This window comes from Rhincodon typus, chromosome 21, assembly GCF_021869965.1.
Source record: "Rhincodon typus isolate 14 chromosome 21, sRhiTyp1.1, whole genome shotgun sequence".
Classification (NCBI taxonomy): Eukaryota; Metazoa; Chordata; class Chondrichthyes; order Orectolobiformes; family Rhincodontidae; genus Rhincodon; species Rhincodon typus.
The window spans coordinates 26,849,905-26,874,591 of NC_063352.1; the positions used below are offsets into that span (position 1 = coordinate 26,849,905).

The window sequence follows — 24,687 nt, forward strand, 5'->3', positions numbered from 1 at the left end:
GTTCTGAGGAATGGTCACCGGACCCGAAACGTTAACTCTGTTTTCTCCTTCACAGATGCTGCCAGACCTGCTGAGCTTTTCCAGCAATTTTGTTTTTGTTCCATGTTAAAATAGACCCCATCTACATGCCACTATGGTACAAAACCAGAAAAATGACTGCCCAGACCATATAAATTCAGAATGGGACAGAACAACAGTGCTTCAATGGGGGCTACACAGCACTGATGATGTCACCTAGAAGGGAGATGAAATATTTGCACGCGAACCAACCAACAACTCCAGTTGATCTAGCCCTTGTCAGATAGTTGCACATCTCTACTTTGCAATTTTGCCTGATCAACAACACTTGTTGAGAGAGTCAGTACATCTTATACTACACTCTAACACTTCATGGCAATCATCTCACTACTACACTAACCAGCATGTGCTATACTAAAAGAAAACATACCTCTTCAATACATTCCACAGCACAATCCTCATCCACCACCTCTGACTGACTGACATGGCAGCACTGTGCAGGTTGTTCCTCCTTTTCTGGATATTCCATTGCAGACGGAGTGCCTTTTCCATTTGTTAATGGCACCTCTCCTTCAACAGATGTTTGTAACTCTTCCTCACAGTTGCTATCATTATTCTGTGACAGTATATCAGTTTGGGAGGAGTTCTGGTTTCCACAGCTGTTTTGAGAATGTTTTGCAGAACTTGATGCAGGAGTGAAGCCAAGTGAAGGAAAAACAGGGCTACTTGCATCTTGTTCACTCTGGTGGACCCTCCCTACCTGTGGAGTACAGGAAGGTGTTGACAGCAGAACACTGGAAGATAGTTTATAGTTAGATGCAGTTTTTGGTGTTTTCTGACCAGAAGGACAAATGACATCATCTGATGCTGGTTTCTCTGCGGTCCTGTTGATTTCCTTGCAATCCAAACTCTCTAGGTGAAAAACATATGTATATTAATGGATTTGATACAAGATCACTATCAACTTATATTCAGTTTTAAAATGGATGACTGGTATATATTTTCTAACAATTCATTATAGAACATCATTGGCAAGGGTCCTTTTCACAGAGTGGGGGTCCAAGATTTAAATCTCCTAGGTAAGCATTTATTGTCTATCCTCAGATGCTCTAAAAATGTGTTAAGGCACTTTCCTGACCTCCTGCAGCCCTAGTGATGAATATACTCTCAAAGGGAACGTACGGAGGGAGTTCCAAGATCTTGTCCAGTGTTGGTGAAGAAGCAATGATACACTTCTATACAGAAAAATCAAATGTCACACATATATGGCAACAATCAAAAATAAAAGAATCTCAATTACATAAATTTTCATTACAACAACAATAAATTTGTCATTTATCTTCTGTTCACCAATCCATGAGTATTATAAACATACACGGAACAGACTGCCCCACCAAGCAGCATTACTAGCAGGCACATCGTCAGTCATTGGAGAACTGCAGTTCAGCCTGCTCATTCACACAGAATATCTCTACCACTATTACAGGTCAAATGCATGCACTTTACAGTTATATGCATAAAGATTTGTACTGTAAGGGTGTGACTTATAAATAGCTTATTTACACAAGCTCTAACAGCAAGAGAAGTCTGCGTTATGAAGTAGTACGTGTCCTAACTCTGTCAAAGTATATTGGTTAATAATGATAAATAATTTAAGGGAAAATAAATATTGGGCATTTAACAAAAAACATAACTGATGTATTTTCAAGAATATTGAGATCCATTGTTTATGGGAATGACTGGGCCATCTTACTTTGTAGGTGGAGTTCTTCAAAGTTTTCTACAGCTTGTTTGCTGTTCTGTGAATGTGGGCTGTCACATTTCCCCATATCCCCATTCTCAGTTTTCACCTGTGTTTCCATAGCACAGTTAAACATATTATGCTGGGATGGAAGAAGCAATTTCCTCAATGACTCTGCTCTTAATTTCTCTTTAAGTTGACCGTATTCTTCATCGGGGAGGTCGAAATCCTGGACCTCCAGACTGTGAAATAGCTTTTTGACAACAGGCTTTTTGACAGAGAGTAACGGTTCCGAGCATGTCAGGGTTCCCTCTTCAAGTCCTGTGTTAAGCTTCCTCAAGCCAGCACGTGTTCTGCGATAAGAGTTACCTATTGGGCAAACACAAGTTGTATTACATCAGCACTTGCAAATGCATATGGAAATTGACAGGCAGGAAAAGGCCAAGCAGTCCACCAAGATTGCCCCACAATCACAATTTAACCACACTGAAGGTTCCATAATCACAGAAGTTCAGTAAATCATTAAATGGGCAGTGTAAATATACAGGTCAGAGCTAATCACTATTGCCCAAGTTTTTATTTAATTCTACTTTAATTCTACATCTATGGTGCAGATGAGATGAGGACACCAGGATCCCTTTAACGTTAAACTGCTCCACAAAACAGAGGTCTTTTATGTTATCTATTACAGAACAGCGGATATCTCCAGTATCTGATCATTTAGATTTTCATCCCACTGTTGTAAAAACCATAAACTTCTCACAATTGTTATAGTTCTTAATAAGTTAGCATAATCAGACTTATTGCTCTTTGATTAAAGATAAGGCTAAACAAAACATGTTTTTCCTTGAATATTAAGTCGTACACCCAAGATCACTGCAATTTCTCTGGTCACGAAGCCCAACTCTTACAACAGTGACTACTGTAATACATGTCACAAATTACAACTATTGACTGTGAAGCATCAAGACCTCCTTAGAGATTGTAAAAAAAGGTGCTTGTGAAGTGCAACCTCTTTCCTTCTCCTAAATAAAGGCTAATACACACTATCCACTCTGTAAGGTCAGAATTAATCAGGAGACCTGCTGTCACACCTTTTAAAATACAATAATGGAAATCTACTTTGAGCTTACCTTTTGACAGCCTCACCCTCCTTTTGGGCTGAGACACTTGGCATAAAGATTCCTCAGTGTATGAATCAATTCCCAATGGTAAAGACTGTCTTGTACGTCTGAAACTCTTCTTCCTTGCTGTGCTAAAAAAGGAATCTTGCTGAGTCTCTGGGATCAGTTCCTGACTGTCAGTAGCACTATTTAAGCCTGAATGATGCTCTGACAGAGTGAGTATAGACTCCTCGTTTACAGTTGACGGATCAATTGAATTCTCTTTGAAAGGTCCTACTAACATATCACTGGTCTGGCTTTCAGAGTTCTGTAATGATTCCACGATATGCTCAGAATCATTCTGAGAGAGATTGGAACTCTTGACAGTAAAGTTAGTAATATTTGAAAAACTACGAGCACCCAACTTATTAACAGCACTTCCACATAATTCATTCACATCGGACACTGACTGACAAGAGTTACTTTCATTCTCCTTGCTCTCTCTCTCCTTTTGAACTTCAGAAGTCATAGCACACTGAATATCATCAGGAAGTCTGTGGTTATTCAAAGTCCACTCTACAAGCTCATCTTTAAACAGTTCAGTATCAGTGAGCTTGGATTTTGTGGATTCTTCTCTATCACTTTTTCTCTCTCTTTCTGGGCTTGCTTTAATGTTCTGAGAATCAATACCAATATTCGAGGGGCACAGTGAGTCCAGCTGTGAAGTATCTGCATCAGATACAGCAATACCATCCTCCTGACTGTTAAAAAGTAACAATGTGTTGCTGAGCTCTCCCTCAGCCTTGGGAAAGCCTTTTACAGGATTGCTCTGGTCACGTGTCAATTTCCTAGACCTTCCCTTACCACCATTTCTGCATTTTCCCAAGTGGCTGTGAATCACTGCATCCAGATCCACTTGTCGCCGACAGTTGGTCATGCGTCGAGTTGTTCGTACATAGTACTCAACAGGGAAGAGAAGGCCCTCGACAAGGGTACAAGAGTTCAGTGGGGTCTCTTCTGAAGCTTCAGCTACAGCAGTACTTTCCTGAAGACAATCTGGATTTAACACTACTGACTTATTTGCAAGATTGCTCTCAGAAGCTTCAAAGAGATCCTCAGAGCAGTTTTGCTTTGCTTGCTGTTGTTGGGCATCTTCAGTCAGGACCTTGAAGTCTCTTGAACTGAAAGCTTTATTTTCACAAGCAGACACTCCTGTAGTCTTATCACCAGAACTGCAGTAAACCGAGCCATTCACAGTTCTGCCCAAGGGTAAGGTCAAACAATCGTCTTCCACCTCCTGCACTCCATTTTTGAATGATTTAAAGTGTTCTTTACCTTGAGGAGAACCCAGGAATATTCTATGCTCCACATTCTCCTTTACATCCCCATATACTGATTTAGTGGCATTTGTATCTCTGTCAAAGTTGTAAGATCTTACAGGCTCTTTGTTAACAGGTGAATCCAGTTCCTCTATTTCTTTATCACAGGATTTTCCATCAGCAGCTAGAAAGTCATTCTGCTCACTGGCTGCTTCCTTTCTCAGCATTTCACATGACCTCTTTTTTTTCAGCTTCAGACGACTGTGAACTTGACTGCTTGTCTTTGCATTGGGGATCGTTTGCACAACTGGGGAAAGGGTGGGATCTGTTGAAGGGTCTTCAGCTCTTTCAAATGTGCTTGCCAAAGCCACATTTGGGCTACTGATTACTTCTATGATTTCCGGTTCAAGATTAAACGTCACGGCTGATCTTTTCTCTTTGCTTTCTTCTACTGGGACTCGGTTTCGCTGACATGAAGAGCTTGACTGACGTGTATCCAAAAATGATGAGGCCTCACCTTTATAAAAACAAAAAGAGATTCAAGAAATACATTAGGGCCTGAATTTATTTTTGTTGTGGGAGGGGGAGAAAAGAGGAGGCAGCTAGATACACAATCTGAATACAACGGCAAGCAGCGCCAAGATATATTTTTGACAGCACTGATGTAACCACTATAAATTTACCAAAAAGAAAAAAGGCTTGAGGAATCATAGAATCCCTATGGTGTGGGAAGAGGCCATTCGGCCCATCAAGTACACATCTCCTCCTATTCCTGGGTGAGCAATCTGCTAAGGTGGTTCATCTTATATGAGATGACTCATACCAGTGCCATTTACAAATCACTTGGTGACAACAGAGAGCAAGTTAACTTGCAAATGTCACTCGCACAGAATGCAAGCATTGCCCAGTGAGACGTCATCTGACAGGTTCCATTTCCTATTGGAAACCCCACCACTGAGGCCACTATGATTGAGAAGAAGTCAAGTGATCCATCGTAAAGTTTAAGTCATTTGCTGAAAACCTACCAGACTTCAACTGAGTTATGCTCTGCTCTTCCAACAGTTGATTCTGGTGCATTATGGTGCTTTTAACATGATTCCGCACCCGTTCAGCTTTTTGTGCACGCTAGTGGCAGAAAATGAAGGAAAAAAAAGAGAGTTTAATATCAGACTGGCCAACATAAAGTCAGCAAGAGGGATGCCTTGATTACGGGTTCCAATTCTTTAGTGGGGCTTAAACCTACAGCCTCTAACACAGAAGTACATGTCATATCCAAAAGGTTTCTATTTCACCACAGGCTTAATGTATGTTCAGTGCTTTAACTAGAGCTTGATTACAATACCACACCCACTGCCTAACATGATACACTGCTTGACATGATATATTGTAATTAAATCCCAAATCATCTTAGTGTAAAGATTTCTCCTCCTCAGCCACATCAATAGAAAACCACTTGTCTATCTTGACTATTTAGATAGTTATTGAAAATGTTCAACGTATACAACAGGTATCATCTGGACTGATATTTCATCTTTGGAACACTGATTGCACTTCAAATGACTAGTCTCTCTTCTCAACGGCCAAGCTACCAGAATGAAGAACCCAAACCAGAATATCAACTATTATGCTTATTCCAGCCTAACCTATTGTACATTTTCACTTTTTAGTTTCTATTCACTTTTCTTTAGTTAAGTACTTTATGAGCTGTAAAACACATTGAGGTGTCCTGAGCTGCTGAAAGCCTTTAAATTTATTGGCTTCTCTACCTCCCAAGGAAGATGAGAACTGTTGAATTAACAAAAGGCTCTGCTCCATCACATTCACCTTGTCATCATTGAAGTTGCATGATATAAAAGTACTTGAATTACTGACGAATCGAAGCATTCTGTCTCTATCAATTAGCCGACGGAACTTTGGGATTCACAGGCATCTGTTCCGCTAAAGTCATATAGCACCCTTACGTCTGATAGGTCTCAAGGATAAGTGTGATGTTGAGAAGGGGACATTTACCTGTAACTTATGGACTGTTTTTGCGTATTCTTTCTTCAACAAGGCCAGCCTTTCTTTGAGCTGTAAACGAAATGATTATATAATGTTTATATAATTTCCGCTGTGGTTAAGACGTTGTGAATTTGACAGCATTGGCTTTGTTTTACCTGCTCCCTGGTTTCCCAGCTCAGGGGTTTTTTCACAGTATGCTCCATTGTGCCCAGAGGAAGGCTTATTAACTCTTCCTCCGAGTGTTAGTGAAGCTGAGGGAAGGAGACACCGATGCTTCACTCCAGACGGGCTGAACTGAGCGGGGGGAGGCGGCTAACGGACTATCAATCCCCCCGCCAATTCTAACCAATCAGAGCACAGGCTCCCAATTTGTCCCGCCTTCCCTGTTAGCTGATTGGAGAAACGGCAGGGCACGCCTAGACGCTATTGGTCATTCCCAACCTCAATCATTAAAGGTCCCGGCGCTTCTACGACTTAAAATAATATTTTTGAACAGCGTAACATCTCTGAACAGTGTGATTAGAAAAATAGTTTAAATATTGCCCATTATTCGGGGATGTCAGTTCAACGAAGGGGAATTAAACACAGTGGACTGTTTATTTTCATTCCGGCCTTTCCCTCGGTGTCTATTTGCCCCCGGAAGTGCTCATTGTGTTTCCGGCTGAAACGGGGAGCGGTTGCTGCGACAACGGACTGAGGATGGAGCTGTGTGAGATCCTGTATAACAAGGCGGAATATATCGAGACGGTGAGAATCTCATGGTGTTGCGGGTGTTCTTTTCTGTTCTCTGGGATGGGCAGGGAGTGTTTACTACCAGCGGAGCTGCCTTTTGGATCAGATCTTAAACCGACACCCTATCTGTCTGTTTCGGTGGATGTGACATATCCCATGGTGCTAACACGGAAAAGGGGAGTTATCCCTGGTGATAATTGGCTGCAGCATTTCCCACGTTACAGTGGTGTCTTCAAAATTATTTCAGTGGCTGTACCGTGCTTTGCAACGTCCTGAGTTTATGAAGAATTTTCTATTAATGCAAGTTCTTTGTTTACTGGGTGTCCAGTTAGGAAGGGCTTAAGTATGGTAAATGCTGCGCTGACTCTTGCTACAGTATTTCACGTCAAATGTCAGTCAGTGAGATGCAGGGTGAAGGTGCCTTTGCACGATCCTATACTTAAAAATCACCTTTTATCATTGCACTAATGTACTAAGTTTTCTTGTCTGATTGATGTTACTCACAGAACTGGATTGAAACCTCTCCGACGTAGTTTCTGTAGGTTCAATGTAGGCTGTATATAAAGTTTCATCAAGTTCTTTTTAAATAGAATCCCTACCGTGTGGAAACAGGCCATTCAGCCCAACAAGTTGGCACTGACCCTCTGATGAGCATCCCACCCAGAACTAGCCCACTACACTATCCCTGTAACCCTGTATTGCCCATGTTTAACGCACCTAACCTACACATCCCTGATTGCTATGGTTAATTTAGCATGACCAATCCACCTAACCTGCCCATCTTTGGACTGTGGGAGGAAACCAGAGCACCTGGCAGAAACCCATGCAGACACGGGCAGAACGTGCAAACTCCACCCAGACTTCCACCCTCGAGTGACTTCGAACCTGGGTCCCTGGTGCTGTGAGGCAGCAGTGCTAACCTCTGAGCCACCGTGTGCAGCCCTTAAGTTAGCCAGTGGTGGGTTTAAAGTTGGATGAAAGGTCAGTTGATTTGAAGGTTCTTAGTTTTGCAGGTTGCTCAAGATCCTGTGACTAATTCACAGCAAAGATATATCATAGGAGGAAGAAGGGTTTTAGGAAGGGGATAAACTAGCTATGATTAAGCAAGAAGGTTAAGAATAGTATCACATTGAAAGAAAAAGCATACAATATAGCAAAGATTAGTGGTAAGAGTATGTGATCGGGAAAATATTTAAAAGCTAACAAAAGATGACCCCAAAAAAGGGAGAAAGTAAACTGAAGATAAACTAGTGGGATAAAACAGGGGTAGCAACAGTAAAATGGACAGTAAGAGCTTCTTTAAATATGTAAGGAAGAAAGAGGCCAACGTGAACATGTGCTCCTTTGAGAATGAACTGGGAGAATAATGAGGAACCAGAAAGTGGCAGAAAAGTTGAATAAATACCTTGTATCTGTCATTAGGGCAGAGGATGCTACTAATATTCCAAAAATAATTAAATAATTGGGGGGGTGGTGTAGGAAACAAATATGATAACTGTCACTAGAGAGAAAGTACTAGAGAAATAAATGGGGTTGCATTTTAAGATTTAAATGAAGTGCCTGTAGCTACCAAAATAGTGGATGCACTGATAGTAGTCTTCCAAGAGTCCTCAGATTTTGGTAAAGTCACAGGATTGGAAAACTGCCAATTTAACATCTTTATGCAGAAAGTTGGGGGGCGCGTGAGTGGTGGAGATTACAAAACTGTTTAATATCTGTACATTCGGACAATGAAGGCCATCAGTTTAACTGGGACAAAGTAACCATAGTAGCCCAAGCCAAACATAGACACGCACGGAAATTCCTAGAGGCATAGTGCTCCACCCGTAATGCAATCAACAAACATATAGAATTGGACCCCCTATATAAACCTATACAGATCAAAACCAAAAATGACAAACACCATAATGGACCCGACAGTATAAATTCCAAGTGGAATAGAATAACATCGCTTCATCGAAGGCTCCACTGATGATGTCACCTAGCATGGTGATGAAACATCTGAACAAAAACAAGCCAGCTCGGCGAGCAAGTCAACAACTTCATTAAAAAAACAGTTAACTGTAGGCTCAACATTGTCATTGGGAAAATGTTAAGAGTCTAATATGAAGAATGTAATAGCCAAACATTTAGAAATACATAAAATGATCAAGCAGAGTCAGAATGGCTTTGTAAAATAATAAGAAAAGAAGATAAACTTTGAAGGTAAGCTTTTAAGAAATATCAAGATCGACAGCAAGAACTTCTTTAAGTAAATAAAAAGAAAGAAAGAGACCAAAGTGAACGTATACCTCTCAGAGAATGAGGCGGGGTAATGGCAGAGGAGTCAAATGAATGCTTTTTGTCAATCTTCATAGTGGAAGACATTAAAACTAAATAATCAAGGAAGAAAATAAATACAATAATTATCACTAGCAGAAGAGTCTTAGAGAAACTAATGTGGCTGGACACCAGCAGATAGATCCTTGGATATTAAAAGAAGTAGTTGCAGAGAAATGGTGGATGAACTGTTAGTAACCTTCCAAAAACCTTAGATAGTGGAAAAATCCTGGAGGTTTAGAAAACTGCCACTGTAACACCTTTTACTTTGAAAGGGAAGGAGACAAAAAGCAAAAGCAAGTAACAAGCTGCAGCACTTCCTCAGTACTGCAGTCGGGATTGTTTTAATGCTACAGTCAGCAGGACCTGATCCCCACAGACTACCTCCTGCAGCCTCGGGCGACTGTCTGTCTGGAGTTTGCACATTCTCCCCATGTCTGGGTGGGTTTCCTCCGGGTGCTCCGGTTTTCTCCCACAGATAGATTTGCAGGCTAGGTGGATTGGCCATGTTAAATTGCCCGTAGTGCCCAGGAATGGTTAGGGTAGGCAGGTTAGACATGCGGAAACGCGGGGGTAGGGGAATGAGTCAGGTGGGATGCTCTTCGGATGGGAGGTGTGGACTAGTTGGGCCGAATGGCCTGTTTCCACACTGTAGGGATTCTATGAATAGGCCAGTTACCTTAGTGCTGTTGCTTGGAGAATGTTACCGTCATTATAAAGGGTGTAAAAGCAGTGCATTTAGAAGTACATAGTGTGATCAAACAGGCTTTGTAAATGGTACTTCCAAAATGCATTGACAAAGGTACCACTCGTACTTAACAGGATAGAAGCCATTGGTGTTGGGGTAGTATGTTACCATGAATAGAGGATTGGCTAACTAATAGAAGACAGAATTGGGGTAAGAAGGGCATTTTCAGACACCCTGTAACTGATGGAGTGCCACAGTGATTAGTGCTGGGTCTGCAATTATTTACAATCATTAAATAGATTTGGATTAGGGAAGTGAATGTACGATAGACAAGTTTGCAGATGACGCAAAAATAGGTGGGAAGACAAATAGTGAGGATGATACAAAGTATCCACAGAGGGACATAAACTGGTTAAGTGCATGGCAGAATCTTGGTGGATGGAATGTAATGTGAGATTCTGCACTTCAGCAGGAAGAATAGAAGAGCTGAATATTTTTAAATAGAGACTGCAGAAATCTGTACCACGGAGGGATTTAGGTGTCCGTTTGCATAAATCCCAAAAAAGTAGCATACAGGTTGAGCAGGTAATAGGGAAGGCAAATAGACTGTTGGCCTTTAGAGAAGTCTTACTAAAACTATATAGGGCAATAGTTAGACCACGCCCAGAATGCTGTGAAGCTTTGGTCCGCTTATTTAAGGATTGATATCCTGGCATTAGAGGCTGTACAGAAAAGGAAGATTTTTCCAGTGGTCATAAATATATGGATTTCTTTACTGCAGAGAACTGTTGAGGCTGAGTTATTAAGTGTGTTTAAAGCTGAAATAGACAGATGTTTATATTCAGTAATAGAACTAAGGGTTATGGGGTAAAGGCAGGAAAGTGGGGTTGGATAACAGAGCGGACTCAATGGGCTAAACAACTGATTTCAGCTGCTACACATTTATGGTCACACAGCTGTGAGAGTACTTCATTGATCTGTTCGCTTTTGTCCGTTTTACTAGCTTGTTGGCTGCTAGCACTGAGTGAGATAATTCCTTTACCTGCAAGGTATGAGGCTGGAAAAGCACAGCAGTTCAGCCAGCATCTTGGGTGCAGGTAAGTCAATGTTTCGGGCCGAAACCCTTCTTCAGTTTTGGCCCGAAACATTGACTTACCTGCTCTTCAGATGCTGTCTGACCTGCTGTGCTTTTCCAGCCTCATAACTATAGACTCTAGCTTCCAGCATCTGCAGTCCTATTGTTGCCTTTACCTGCAACATGGATGACTAGGGGATTGTTCTTTGATTATGATCTTCACAGCATGCTAATGCTTGAACTCTGGCTAGTACACCAGATTACCTTGGCCGGCTACCACACACAAGAATGTCCAGTCCTGCCAGCACACTCCAGTACAGTAGAGTTGAAACTTGCCTTCCAAACACTGTCCTTGTGTAGATATATTCTGATCCACCTATTCAGGGATGTTATTATACACTTCTGGAGCATGTGGGACTTGATCCCAGGCGTCTTGGTCTAAAAGTATTGACACTATCACTACACCACCTCCTGTCCATGTGTATTCCTCTAGGGGGGAAAGACACAAAATCTGTCTGTAGTTTGAGATGTAACCCACAGAGGGTGGCTTGTTTTGAGCAGGGGTGTCATCAGCCTTGCATTATTTTTTCAGTTATGAGATTACAGTACAAGCTGATTTGCTTTGATTCTTCCCGCTTTTGTGAAGGATTGGTTTTTGAGGTTCCCTCTTCATCTTTAGATGTGACACTCTGTGGATCTCTGTCCAGACAACCATTGATCATAACCTTCATACTTTGTAGTTATGATCCATAGTCATGACAATACTGACTTTGATTTATAATTTTTTTCTGTCAATGTGAGCTAATCTGAAAAATATAACTTATGTCTACAGGCCTCTGGCAACAAGGTGAGCAGGCAGTCTGTGCTTTGTGGAAGCCAGAACATTGTTTTAAATGGCAAGGTAAGTGGAATGGGATGTAGGAACATTCAAATAACTCTCTCTTTTTATGTGTGTTTGGGCATATCATGACATGCACCGGGGTCAGCTCATCGATTACCATATTCTTGCTGACCTATTTGGCTCTTGGTCTGACAACATCTCAATTTTAACTCCTTATAGTAGTGTTCATCTGTTCCCGTAGTTGTGTGCAGTCACTCTCCTGCCTCCCATCTATATATTCTTCAGCTCAATATCTTCCACCATCTCTTATTTTCCAATTCTGGCTTCTAGTTTTCACCTGTTAGTGAATACAGTGTATTCACTGTCTCAGCCCCAGATTGTTAAATTAGCTCTGTGAAACTTTCTACCACTCTACCCTTCTTTTACTTGCTTTGAGACACTCCTTAATTTCTATCTCTGAACAAGGGTTTTGTTACCAGTCCTAATATTTCTTTGTGGCTCAGCGTTATTTAGACATGCATTCTTTTCTGAAGCCATATGCAAAAGGTGCATGTTCCTCTTAAGGACCAGCATTATTTCCAACCTTTAAAAGGTTCTTCTTGAGTACAACGTAAATGGCTAGCTAGGCTATTTCAAGGAGAAGTCAAGAATTACTGTAGTTACTGTAGATTTGGAAGGATTGGAACAATACAGGCCTGAAAGTTAGTTAATGAACCAAATGAGTTTTCACAACAATCCAGTGGTTTCATGATCACTGTTAATGGTAAGTTTACATAATTAACTAAGTGAATTTAAATTCCTGTTTCTGGATCATTAGTACAGGTCTCTGGATTACTAATCGAATAATGATTACTAATCTAAAAAATCTAAACCTCAATGTTTTGTACCCCATTGTACCTCCCAGTATTCATGATTGGAGAACTGTCAGAGCTTCTGGCAGTATTGTTTCTCTTGCTGCAGATCCAGAAGTATTGACATCAATTTAGGCAACCTGATTGTAGCTCTGAAGAGATCAAATAATTGCACAGATCTGGGATCCTCTGGCATGCCTGCCTCATTGCCATGCCTGACAGTGTGTGATATACCTGCCCACAGAGAAACCAGCAGCTCCCTAGAGTAATTTACAAGTCTATCTAGATGTCTTTCTCTTGGGCTGTGGTATTCACATCTGTTGATCACTTGACATCAGTAAATTTAATCACATCATCCAGAGAATCTGTTGTAATAATGTTATTTTTAAAATCAGACTATTGTTATGAACGATTGCATCATCCGTGGAGACCTGGCGAATGTGAGGGTTGGACGGCACTGCGTCATCAAGAGTCGAAGTGTCATACGCCCACCTTTCAAGAAATTCAGCAAAGGGTGAGGCAAATGCATAGTACAGACATGGAAATTACTGTACCACAGGACTGGAAAGGTTTCATATATCAGTCATATCTAGAACTTAGCATTTTGTGGTGTGGTGGCAGTGCCCCTATCTCTAGGCCAAGAGATCCAGGTTGAAGTCCTATCTGCTTCAGAGATGTTATTACATGTCTGAATAGGTTCATTGAAGCTTTTAAAAATCCTGTCTGGATGAGACATTTTACTGCAAGGAGATGTAGAGGATTTAAGAAAGTGATTACAAAATGGATGAGACAGCTCAAGTTCTTCCCCATTGTCTTTCTCTGTTCAACAACGTCCTTTCTCTCCTCCCTTGCTTCACCGTATGGGACAACCCCACCTTCCAAGTGCCCTGCCATGGTGGCAGACTGCAGGGAAAATATCTGAAACATAGGGGCAGATCTTGCCTCAAAAATTGTACTTACTTTCTGGCAAGAAGCTTTACCCAGTGATTAGAACGAGGAACGTTAGCAGATAGTTCTGTTCTCCCTGATGAGTGCAGGGGTGATGTGGTTACATGTTTGTGGCCCCAGCCAACCCTGGCAGTAGTGAAGTAACTGCACATGCATCAGTCAACCTGGAAGCTTTAGCTGAAAGGTCAGCTTGTTGGATTGTCTAGCTGAATAAGTGCTCTTCCCACTTAGCACCACTGCGTAGTGGGACTCCTTAGAGTGGAATGGAGAAACACAGCTGCCTTTTGGCAAATGTCTTATGAATTTAGAAATAGGTAGTTGTTTCACACTGGATTAGTATCAGACCCAAAATCAAGTTAATCTTCCTGGCAGTGGTGAGAAGCTCTAAACTTCAGATCTCCTGAACAAGAGTGACTGGTCATTGAGGAAGAGCATGATGAGCTTTAGTTTTCTGCATGCAAGGATACAGGTGTCCTGTTATCTTGCATTAGTTGATTTTATAAGCAACTAGGCAGCACACTATTACAAGAAGTTTATGCTAGTGCTACTCTCTTACTGTTGAGAAGGCTGGTAGATGGGAACAGTCTGGACTAAATCACCTGTATGTTAACTTCCTATTGATCAAGATGTCAATAATTGAATTAAACATTTCCTCTGCAATATAGGGTTGCCTTCTTCCCACTGCACATTGGAGACCATGTGTTCATTGAGGAAGACTGTGTGGTAAATGCTGCTCAGATTGGATCCTATGTTCACATAGGGAAGAATTGTGTTATTGTAAGTATATTGCCTCTTATTCATGCTCACGCAATGCTCTCTCTGTCTGTAATGCACCTTCCTGTTGTTTGGTTTGCAGTAGAAGCCTGTGATAGACAGGAAATTAAAAGAAGAAATTATAAGATCTTCTGAGATTTGGACCTACACAGGGGTGTTAGAGGAATTACATGCTAAAGGTTGCGTTCAGGAGGGGATGTTGGAGTAGCTTTGTTAATCAGCCTTTTTGAACATGTTCTGACCCATCTCCAGGGAAGGGGGAAGGTGGAACTTGAACGTGCACCTTCTGGCCCAAAACTAATTGAACATAAAGAGACACTGAGAATGAAGGAGGAGTTGGAGCCTTGTAAAGAAGTTCATTAGGAGGTATAGAAGGTAGATGTATTGTCTGGACCTGTGCTGATTTTATTGCTGATTCAAGAAATCAACTTTTTATTACAAGTGAGTATAAAGACCAACTTATCTTTAACCCACTGAACGGACGCCTATTGCTGATCATTTGTCAGTGGTCCATGGTGATAAGAAGTTGTTTAGCCTTCAAGTGGAGTTTTGCTTGCTAATTATTTGTTTCCTGTTGTCATTTTTTTAATTGATGTGCACCCCCGCATTCACTCGCTCAAGTGCGCACAGGCTAAGTTATCTTTGTTGACTGACCCTTAATTTGAGGATGATGTCAACTGTGTTGAATTTCTGCTAGGAATTTTCATATGACTGAGCAAGTCAATTCTCTGTCTTTGGACAGATGGGACAGGATGGTGGAATCCAGGGTGAAGGATTTGCTTTCTTTCTTTTATTCTGCCACCACTTTACCTCATTAAGACATTGGGATTCGAAAGCCTGAAATTTAGTGCTGGATAATGATATCAATAAAGTGTTTAATAGTGTATAGGTCATTAGCTTTTAATCATGATAAATGGCCAATGAGGTGTTTTTAGTTGATCGTGGGATGTGGATGTTGCTGTCTTGTTGTCCATCCTAAATTGCCTTTGTGAACATAGTGAGAAGCCTTCTTGAACTGCTGCAGTCCTTGGGGAGTAGGGATACCCACAGCATTAATCTAATGACAGTGAAAGAATGGTGATTTGGTTCTAAGTCAGGATAAGGCATGGCTCGGAGAAGAATTTGCATCTCGTGGTTTTCACATGTATCTGCTGCCCTTATCCGTATATGTAGTAGAGGTGGTGAGTTTGGAAGTTGCTTTCAAGGAGCTTGGGTAACTTACTGATATGCATCTTGTAGATGGTATACACGTTGCTACTGCTATGGGTCTGTGGTGAATGGAGTAGCTGTTGATGGTGGAGAATGGGCTGCCAATCAGATGGACTGCTTTTTCCTAGATGACTGATCAGCCAAATCCTGGTTGTTGTCCAGGTCTTGTTGCATAAGGATTTGAGCTGCTTCTGTATATGAGTTGCAAATGGTGCTGAACACTGTAATCATCAGCGAAGATCTCCACTTCTAACTGTGGTAAGGAAGGAAGATCATTGAAGCAGAATAGAGATGGTTGGGTCTAGGAATCTCTCCTGAGGAACTCCTACAGTGATGTTCTGGGACTGAGATGGGTGACCTCCAACAAGCACAACTACCTTTCTCTGTGCTCGGTATAACTCAAAACATCTGAGTTTTCACCTTGATTCCCATTGACTCCAATTTTGCGATGGCTGCTTGAAGCCATACCCCGACAAATGTGGCTTTGATGTCAAGGACAGTCACTCTGACCTCACCCCTCATGTTCAGCTCCTTTGTGCAGATTTAGGCCAAGGCTGTAATGAGGCCACAAGGTGAGTAGCCCAAACAGAACCTGAACTGACCATCATTAAGCAGTTAATTTCTGAGTAAGTGCTGCTTCATAGGACTGTCAATGATCCTTCCATCACTTTGATAGCCTGATTATGCAATTAGACGGTCAGGTTAGATTTGTCCTACTTTTTGCGGACAGGACATAGCTGGGCAATTTTGCACATTCCTGGCTAGATGCCAGTGTTGTAGCTGTACTGGAACAGCCAGGCTAGGGATACAGCTGGTTCTGTGGCACGATCCTCTGTACTAATTCCGCAACATTGTCACGGCTCAGCATTTGCAGTATCCAGTGTCATCAGTTATTTGTTGATATCAATGTGAAGTGAATCAATTTGGCCAAAGGCTGGTATCTGTGATGCTGGCAACCTCAGGAGGAAGCTGAGATGGGATCATCACTTGGCACTTTTGGCTGAAGATGCTTGTAAGTGCTACAGATTTGTCTTTTTCACTGAAGTGCTGAGCTTCCTCATCCTTGACGATAGGATGTGTGTGGAGCTTCCTCCAGTTTGTTAATTGTCCACCATCATTCTCAATTGATGTGGCAGGTCTCCAGAGCTTAGATCAGATGTGATTGTTGTGGGATTGCTTGGCTCTGTTTATTGCAAATTGCTTGTATTATTTAGCATGGAAATAGTTGAATATTGTTGTTTCACCAGGTGTCAACAGTTTTTAGGTATGCCTGGTGCTGCTCCTGGCATGTGATACTGCAGTCATCTTTGAATGTGATGGCAGTGGCAAAGTGGGAACTATGTCGTGTCAAGAAGTTACAGATTGTAGTTGAATATACTTTTTCAGCTGCTGATAGGCCACTGTGACTTATGAATCTTGATGCTAGATCTGCTCGCAAATTATCCTATTTAGCAGGTGTTCATCCCATGTAAAAGCTTGAGGGTATCTTCAAAATGAAGAAGACTTTTGTCTCAAGGGCTGTGTGATTTTTCAACCGTTGTCGTGGATGGATGTTTGTGACAAGTAGATTGGTGATGACAAGGAGAAGTAGATTTTTCCTCCTTGTTAGTTCCTTCACTACTTGTAACAGACCCACTCTAGCAGCTACGTTCTTTAAAATCTGGCAAGCTCTGTCAGTAACACTTTGTTATACACGAATTTGCTACAATTCACGTACTTGTGGGTTTGGCCCCGGAACACACACTCTTACCCATTTGGACAGATTTTGACAGATTGCATGGTACTTCGTGGTAGATAGTGGATTTCTATTCTAGCATTATCCATGGGATGTCCATGCCCCTAGCCCCCACAGAAAAGAAGGATTTGGTGTAGTGGTGCTGTTGGGTTATTTTCTGTATCCTTGCCTTTCTTCCAAGTACTGATTCCTGGTGGGTGATGGTCGTAATCAATAAGAGATTTCCTTGCCCCTGTTTGACCCAATGTCCTGAAACTCCATGGGGTTTGGAGTCAATGTTGAGAACTCCCTGGCTACTGTGTACACTTACACCAAGACATCTAGTGGATCCATTTTGACAGTGGAATAGGACAGTGCCAGGGATGGCGGTGTCTGCCATTTTAACTGTAATATGATTCTATGACAGGCTAAGCTATGGGCATCTCTTCAATTTTGGCACAAGCCCCGGTTGTTCTTAAGTACTGTGTGGAGAAAACTGGGCTGTGTGTGCTGTTATTGTTTCTAGTGCCAGGTATTCAATTCCACTTCATTCCTTATTGACTTTTCTGTTGCAATTTGATGCAGTCAGACAGCATTTAAGATTGTGGATCTGGTGGTGGGGACAGCGGATTTCCTTCCTTAAAGGGCATTAAATAATCAGGTGGGTTTTTCTGACAATCAACAATGGCTTCATGGTCACTATTACTGAGTTCAACTTGAATTCTATATTTTTATTAATTAAATTCAAATTCCACCAACCACCATGATGGGATACAAACCCATGTTCTTGGGTAGTGGGCATTACCTCTAAGCCAGTGCTTCCCTGAGCTGATTCTCACAAAAAAAACAGCTTTAATAGGACGACAGTGGCAACTAGCACTGTTATCGTGAGCAAGGTCTTTACCTTTGTCCTGTTGATGTTACTCAGTGTCCATACTTGGGTATACAGTTTATTGCTTCCTCTTGGCAGATGGAGTGTGTTGTCCCTAATCCTTATTTTTTTTTTTCTTTATGTAGGGTCGAAGATGTGTTCTGAAAGATTGCTGCAAAATTCTGGACAACACTGTCCTTCCACCAGAAACCGTGGTTCCGCCTTTCACTGTCTTCTCAGGCTGTCCAGGTGAGTAAAGTTAAATCACCACATCACACCCACAATAGCTGATTCTTTGGGTCGAGGAAGGAGAGGCAACCATGTTTATTATAGTTAGTGAGCTGGATAAAGTCATGTTTAGTGCATGAATTATTTTAGCAGCAGAGCTTCTAATGTTCCACGTGGTTAGTAAGGTTAGATTATATAGGATCCAGGGGACCTAGCCAATTGGATGCAAAATTGGCTTGAAGGTAGCAGACAGAGTGTGGTGGTAGAAGGTGGCCTGTGATCAACGGTGTGCTGCAATGATTGATACTGGATCCACTGCTTTTTGTCATTTATGTAAATGACTTGGATGTGAACATAGGAGCATGGTTGGTAAGTTTGCAGATGACACCAAAATAGGTGGTGCAGTGAACATTTGAAGAAGATTATCTCTGAGTGCAACGGGACCTTGATCGGATGGGCCGATGGGCTGATGGGCCAAGGAGTGGCAGATGAAGTTTAATTAGATAAATGTGTGGTGTTGCATTTTGCTAAGGCAGACCAGGGCCGGATTTATACGGTCAATGGTAGGGCCCTGGGGAGTGTGGCTGAACAGAGACCTAGAGGTGCAGGTGCATAGTTCCTTGAAAGTGACGTCACAGATAGACAGGGTGGTGAAGGAGGTGTTTGGCATGCTTGTCTTCATTGGTCAGAGCATTGAATATAGGAGTTGGGATGTCATGTTGCAATATTTAAAAGGCATCTGGATGGATATATGAATAGGAAAGATTTAGAGGGATATGGACCAAATGGGACTAAGTCGGGTTGGGATGTCTCGTCGGCACAGACGAGTTGGACTGAAAGGTCGGTTTCTGTGCTGTATGACTCTGACTCTGACTCTATGATAGTGTGGCATTACATGGAAATGCGGCTACAGAAGAAACGAAGTGTAATTCAGCACCTGAAGATGTTTTACTATGTTAAAGGCACTATATAAATATAAGTTCTGGTTGCAGGCATTTATACACCTGACACATAGGCACAGTGTGCAATCAGATGCTTGAATATTCACATCTGAACATAATTTCTAGAATCTTTGAACTGTTTGTAATGTTTTCACTTTTCTTTACTTCAAGGTATGGGGGTAATGTTTGTTCTTGTGAAGGCCCGTGGTAAAAGGGAATCACTTTGTTCACCTTCTGATATCTTCAACCCTACAGCTTTTCAAGTAATTTAATCCGCAGAGAATGTGGTTTACTGCTTCTGTCCGTGATTTGAAAGTGCTTGATATGGAAACTGAGTATCAGAGGTGGAATGTCATTCCTAATTGTTTTGAATTATTTTGCCTGCAGTATAATTTGTGTGTTCCTCAGATAGTGGACTATCTTGTTTGTTTCAAGGTCCAGCTATGGGTCCATTGGTAGCACTCTCCTCTGATTAAAATTGGACTTGTACCTACAGTGACTTGAGCCCAAGATCTAAGCTGACACTCTCAGTACAGCCCTGAAGGAGTATTGCATCAGCTGAGGTGCTTCTTTCCAATCAAGTAATAGAACAAGATCCTATATGACTTGTCAGGTGGATGCAAAACACTACTCAAAGACGAACAAGAGAATTAATTCCTCAATCAATATCTTTAGGACAGATTATTTAACCGCTATCAAATTGTTGTTTGTGGAGCGTTACTATATGTAATTTGCCTGCCATGTTTCCCACATTTATTCTGTTTCATTTAAAGTCCTTTGGTGGCTGTAATACACTTTAAAATATCCTACAGTTCTAAAAGCAAGTTATGAAAAGCCAAGCCTTCATATATACAATAACATTGCAATTCACTATTGGTTGAATAGAGAGGTTCCTATTTTGAAAGATTTATGGAATTCTTTTGTTTGCTGACAGGCCTGTTTGCTGGTGAGCTCCCAGAGTGTACACAGGAGCTTATGATGGATGTCACAAAGAGTTACTACCAGAAGTTCCTGCCATTGTCTCAGATATGAGACATGGCTTTACTTCAGAGCACTACAAGTACAGGTAAGATGATCAGCGGTACCTAGTGCTAGTGAAGCACTTAGTGAAAATCAGCATATACCTAGGTTTGAAAACAAGATTTGATTTAATATTTAAGCTGCTCTTGTTTCACTCCATCCCTGTCTGAATCCTTGACCTCCAAGGTCGATTTGAGACCCCATTATTGTTTTTTTTTTTCTGTCAACCAAATCCTGAAGTTTTTATTTCCTTTGTGATTTGCTTGACTCTCTTCTGACTCCTGCAGAAATATTGATTTCTCTTTAAAGTATTTTCCTTTTGAAGGCTGTTGATCTGTTCTCACCCCTCTAATCAGAGTAAAACAATTTACAACTAGATCTCCTCTAGATTTTAAAGAGGTGTACTGAGCTAGGAGTTACTGGATGGACAGTGCTACTGATTAAGAAGGGTCCCAGATACATTAGGACTTGAGCATTCTCTCAACACTCCATTCTGAGAGTACTAAGTTGTCACAGGTGCCATCGTCCAGATATGGCATTAAACCAAGGCCCTGACTTTGTGTCAATGGATGTTCAAGGTCCCAGATATTGTGACGTGATATGTAAATAAATAGAGTTTTGTTTCCTGACCAACAACCTTCTTCAACTATGACTGGTCATCCATAATGCATTATCTGTCTATACAAAATGAACATACAATATATAGCTATGTAATGTTGTCTGGTGCATTGTAATTAAGTATAAAGCATTCTAGGAAATTTATGATTAAATACATGTCTCTAGTGACTAGTGCTCCAATGCTTATCTGATGCAGCATTTCTACCCTATCCCACCCCAGACTAATTTTGAAAAATCATTTATTCACAATGCAAATTGTTCTTTCAGTTTTTACAACATTTATTTGGAGGCAGTGTTTGATTTGTCTTGAAGGTTTAGTTTAGGGCTGCTATATTTTACAAGACAACAATGCTTAAGGACCTAGCTGGATTCACTTGTTCTCAAATTTGCACATGTACGATTCTGCTTGCTGTGGATAATCTAAAAGTATGTCCAGTGAGATAAGACATGTCCTCAGTTGATAATTTAATCAATTATTAACAGTCTTGTAGGATTGTGCAATCCTAACTCTGTCGCCATGTTTTTTACTCTTTGTATAAACCAGCCAAACTCTTTCATTTAATCCTGGTTTTAAACTCACTCTTCCTGAGCGTCCATCATTCTACATTTAATTTTACCTTTCTTGTTGCAGAATCCAGTTAATTGGGGACCTGAAAGTGAACAGCTGGAAAAACGGCCCAAATTCTGCCTGAGCACTTCAAAGTGATGGAGTGGCTCTAACATGGAGAAGCTCAAGTCTTCTAAATGATAAATGTGTTCATCTTTGGTCTGATGAAGACTTGCTGCTGCTCCACACTGGGAGTGATTCTCTATGTCTATGTCGTCTTCAGTTCGATGTTAAAGCATAAGTTGGCTCTGCATAATACCACAGAAAATTCAGAGCCCCAAGAATATATTTATTTGACGAAATGTTAAATCACTGATCCTCCTACACACTAACTGGATTTAATCCGTTTCTAGTTTGGAAAAGACTTCAGTTGTGACTGAATGTAAAGATCGTACGAGTTCTGTCTTTAGAATTCACTTACACTAGGTTTAGTGTTTGTCTGAAATGCCCTTCAGATTAACTAGTACTTACTATTTGCAAAGTTCGTGACTTTAATCTGCTTGACTACCAACACCAGTTGGAATTCTCACTGATTCAATTATTACTCAGATCTCTAGCGGGCAGGATTCTTGGACAACACCAGTGAGTAGTGCAACATGCAGCATTATGTCAGGGCTTTGGCTGTTTCTTGGAAGCTGGTGAGAACTAGGGGGTGGATAGGTGTATAGTAGGGCATCGACCCTTCTTTCAAAACAGCAGTAGTGTTTGATTACCTGAAATGTAACTAGTTTGTATGACAGAACTTTCATTAAAGACCAATTCCTGAGGCAAGGCATGTTGCCTGATGAAATAGTATGACCTAAGGGAATTGACTCCATGGGGAAACTAAGGATAGACAGCATTTTGTTTGAGCTTTAACTAACAAATAAAATTTAGTTTTTGAGGCTACTGCAGTGAGCATGCTATGTGATAAATTTAACCCTGCTTATAGATATGTGCAGTATCGTCTAGCATAGCTATGTGCACTTTAATCCTTCTAACTAAAGACTTAACAGTCCAGATTTGGGGATCTTGAGGCAAGCAAATAGAGTAGAAGTCAGTGTTGGTTTTGGACACTGAGCTCCCTGGTTATTTGGTTGTTCTTGATCCCCACCCATGGCTAATGGATGTTGAGGAACTGGGTAGCCTTTTAGCATCAACTAGGGTGACCTGCCTCACTCACTCGAATTGGTCAGTGCTCCATAAATTGACTTTGTGGAAGGCATCGTGTAATCCCATAATTCTGTGAGTACAGGTCATATCACTGCTAGGAGTAAGAATTATGCAAGATTCTGAACTACAGGGTTACATTTAAGCTGTCTTTTTTTTCTTTCTTTTCTGCTGTTTATCTTTTTTTTAATGATTCTTGTATCCTGCCAATTCTTTGTATAGTAAATGAGTTGTTTGAAGTTAAACGTATGGACAGTGGCTAGTGAGAACTTGCAATATAACATTCACTAATTGCAGTGGTACAAGAAACACCACAAAGTAAATGGATATCAGTGTTGCTTGATGCAGTACATATTGTGAAATTTCACTGTACCCAGCCCCAACCAAAATCTGTATGCAGCCTAATTTACTGCTGTTATCAACTGCGTGCAGTACCTAGTCTACTTGTCTTTCTTTGGAGGGAGAACCAGATTCTATACTTTACTTTCCCATGCCAGTACTGTCCAGGATGTTTTCAAACTGGTTCCTTATGCAGTCCACTCTGCATGCAACACTTCAAAAGAAACTGGGATAATAGAGCACTAGACTTGGACCTGTTGTGTCAATCGCATCTGTCAAAGAATTACAAATTGGAAAATGACATGCAAATGTAATAAATGTTTGTGGTTACATTTTTGTTTGTGTAAATTGTAAATTCTCTTAATATATAAATGAAACATGACAAACTGCAGAACAGGGGGAATTTATGCAGCTCAAAGGATAGGTGAGAGAAAGATGTACAATCTACAATAGGCTCTAAACACTCATTCCAGCAAGCTTTAGAATCACAACTTTACAACACAGAAGCAGGCTATTCAGCCCACTGTGTCAGTGACCACTCTCTACAAAAGCAATTCCATTTTTCTAATTATCCTGCTGCTTCAGTTTTTTTCATTTTCAAATATTTACGTATTTTTCAATTAACTGTTAAAGAAATATTTGTATTACATTGAGAAAGTCACTGCACTAGAAGCACAAAGTTTGAATGGTATTTTTTTTTTCCCCATTCTTGACCTTGTCTCCCAACGGCTATTCTGTCTAACCTCAATTACTGCTGCTGGTGCCAGTGGAAATTTCTAAAAGATAGGCTGCTTGATTGTGCTATTCTGGCTGTTTTGGAATCCTCTCCCCAGTGAGTATTTTCCAAGGCTTAGTTGTATTGTTGGTTGGCAAGGGAGTCCTTCCCAGTGTGATGACTATGCAGCGTGACCAGGCCACAGTTGGAGTAGTCTTGCATCTTGCCATGTTTCATATGCTCCCTCAATGAGCCGGGAGAACCACCCAGAGGATAAGGGGAGTTGAGCAGGTCAAATCTTGAGTAATGATCTTTTATACCACCTTTTACTACAGTTAAAATCTCAAAACACTTCAGTAACTGAACCTAAGTTGACAACAAGGACATAAAGTATTGAAATAGATGGCTTAAAACCTACTTTTAACAACTTTTTGGGGAAAATAAAAAGGTTTGGGGAGAGATTTCAGGAGTTGGGGCCCACACTGTTGGTAGGTGAAAAGATTAGACAATGTGTAGGAAGCCATAGCTGAAGGAGTGTAGAGTTCTAAGGATTGTAGGATTCGATAATATGGCAAACTGCAATTCTGGAACAATGTAAAATAAAATATTTTTGCTTTTGAATACAATCACTTGCTGTGTTGAAAACTACATGTAAACTGTAAGTGTAGTTAATATTTACTAGTGTTGACCATGACACTTTTGTTTTTCTTTAAGTAATGGTATGCAAGTGTAAATATTTGCAAAGAGCAGGCTTCAGTTTATTACATTATCTGAAAAATGGCACCTCTGACAGTATACCGTTCTCTTTATATTGCACCTTTGATCATTACTCAATGAATAGCTCATTATTTTATTCTCTGCTATTC

The 24,687-nt window shown here is 40.9% G+C and overlaps 2 protein-coding genes across 2 annotated transcripts in view; one reads left to right on the plus strand and one right to left on the minus strand.

Annotated features, from left to right (window-relative positions):
• palb2 (partner and localizer of BRCA2) overlaps positions 1-6,510 on the minus strand; it is a 27,042-nt gene extending 20,532 nt beyond the window's left edge. Inside the window, exons 1-6 of the mRNA XM_048609712.1 lie at positions 6,338-6,510; positions 6,192-6,251; positions 5,207-5,306; positions 2,893-4,698; positions 1,772-2,128; positions 449-930 (exon numbers count right to left, since the gene is read on the minus strand). Coding sequence (XP_048465669.1) covers positions 449-930; positions 1,772-2,128; positions 2,893-4,698; positions 5,207-5,306; positions 6,192-6,251; positions 6,338-6,385 — 2,853 coding nt within the window. The 5' untranslated portion in view covers positions 6,386-6,510. The remainder of the gene's footprint in view (positions 1-448; positions 931-1,771; positions 2,129-2,892; positions 4,699-5,206; positions 5,307-6,191; positions 6,252-6,337) is intronic.
• A 152-nt stretch (positions 6,511-6,662) lies between these two features.
• dctn5 (dynactin 5) lies at positions 6,663-23,442 on the plus strand. The gene is made up of 7 exons (XM_020509673.2): positions 6,663-6,929; positions 11,829-11,897; positions 13,084-13,202; positions 14,302-14,413; positions 18,351-18,453; positions 20,308-20,439; positions 21,643-23,442. The coding sequence occupies exons 1-6, from the start codon at positions 6,882-6,884 to the stop codon at positions 20,403-20,405; spliced, it is 549 nt and encodes a 182-aa protein (XP_020365262.1). The 5' UTR covers positions 6,663-6,881; the 3' UTR covers positions 20,406-20,439; positions 21,643-23,442.
• Positions 23,443-24,687: the final 1,245 nt, after the last annotated feature.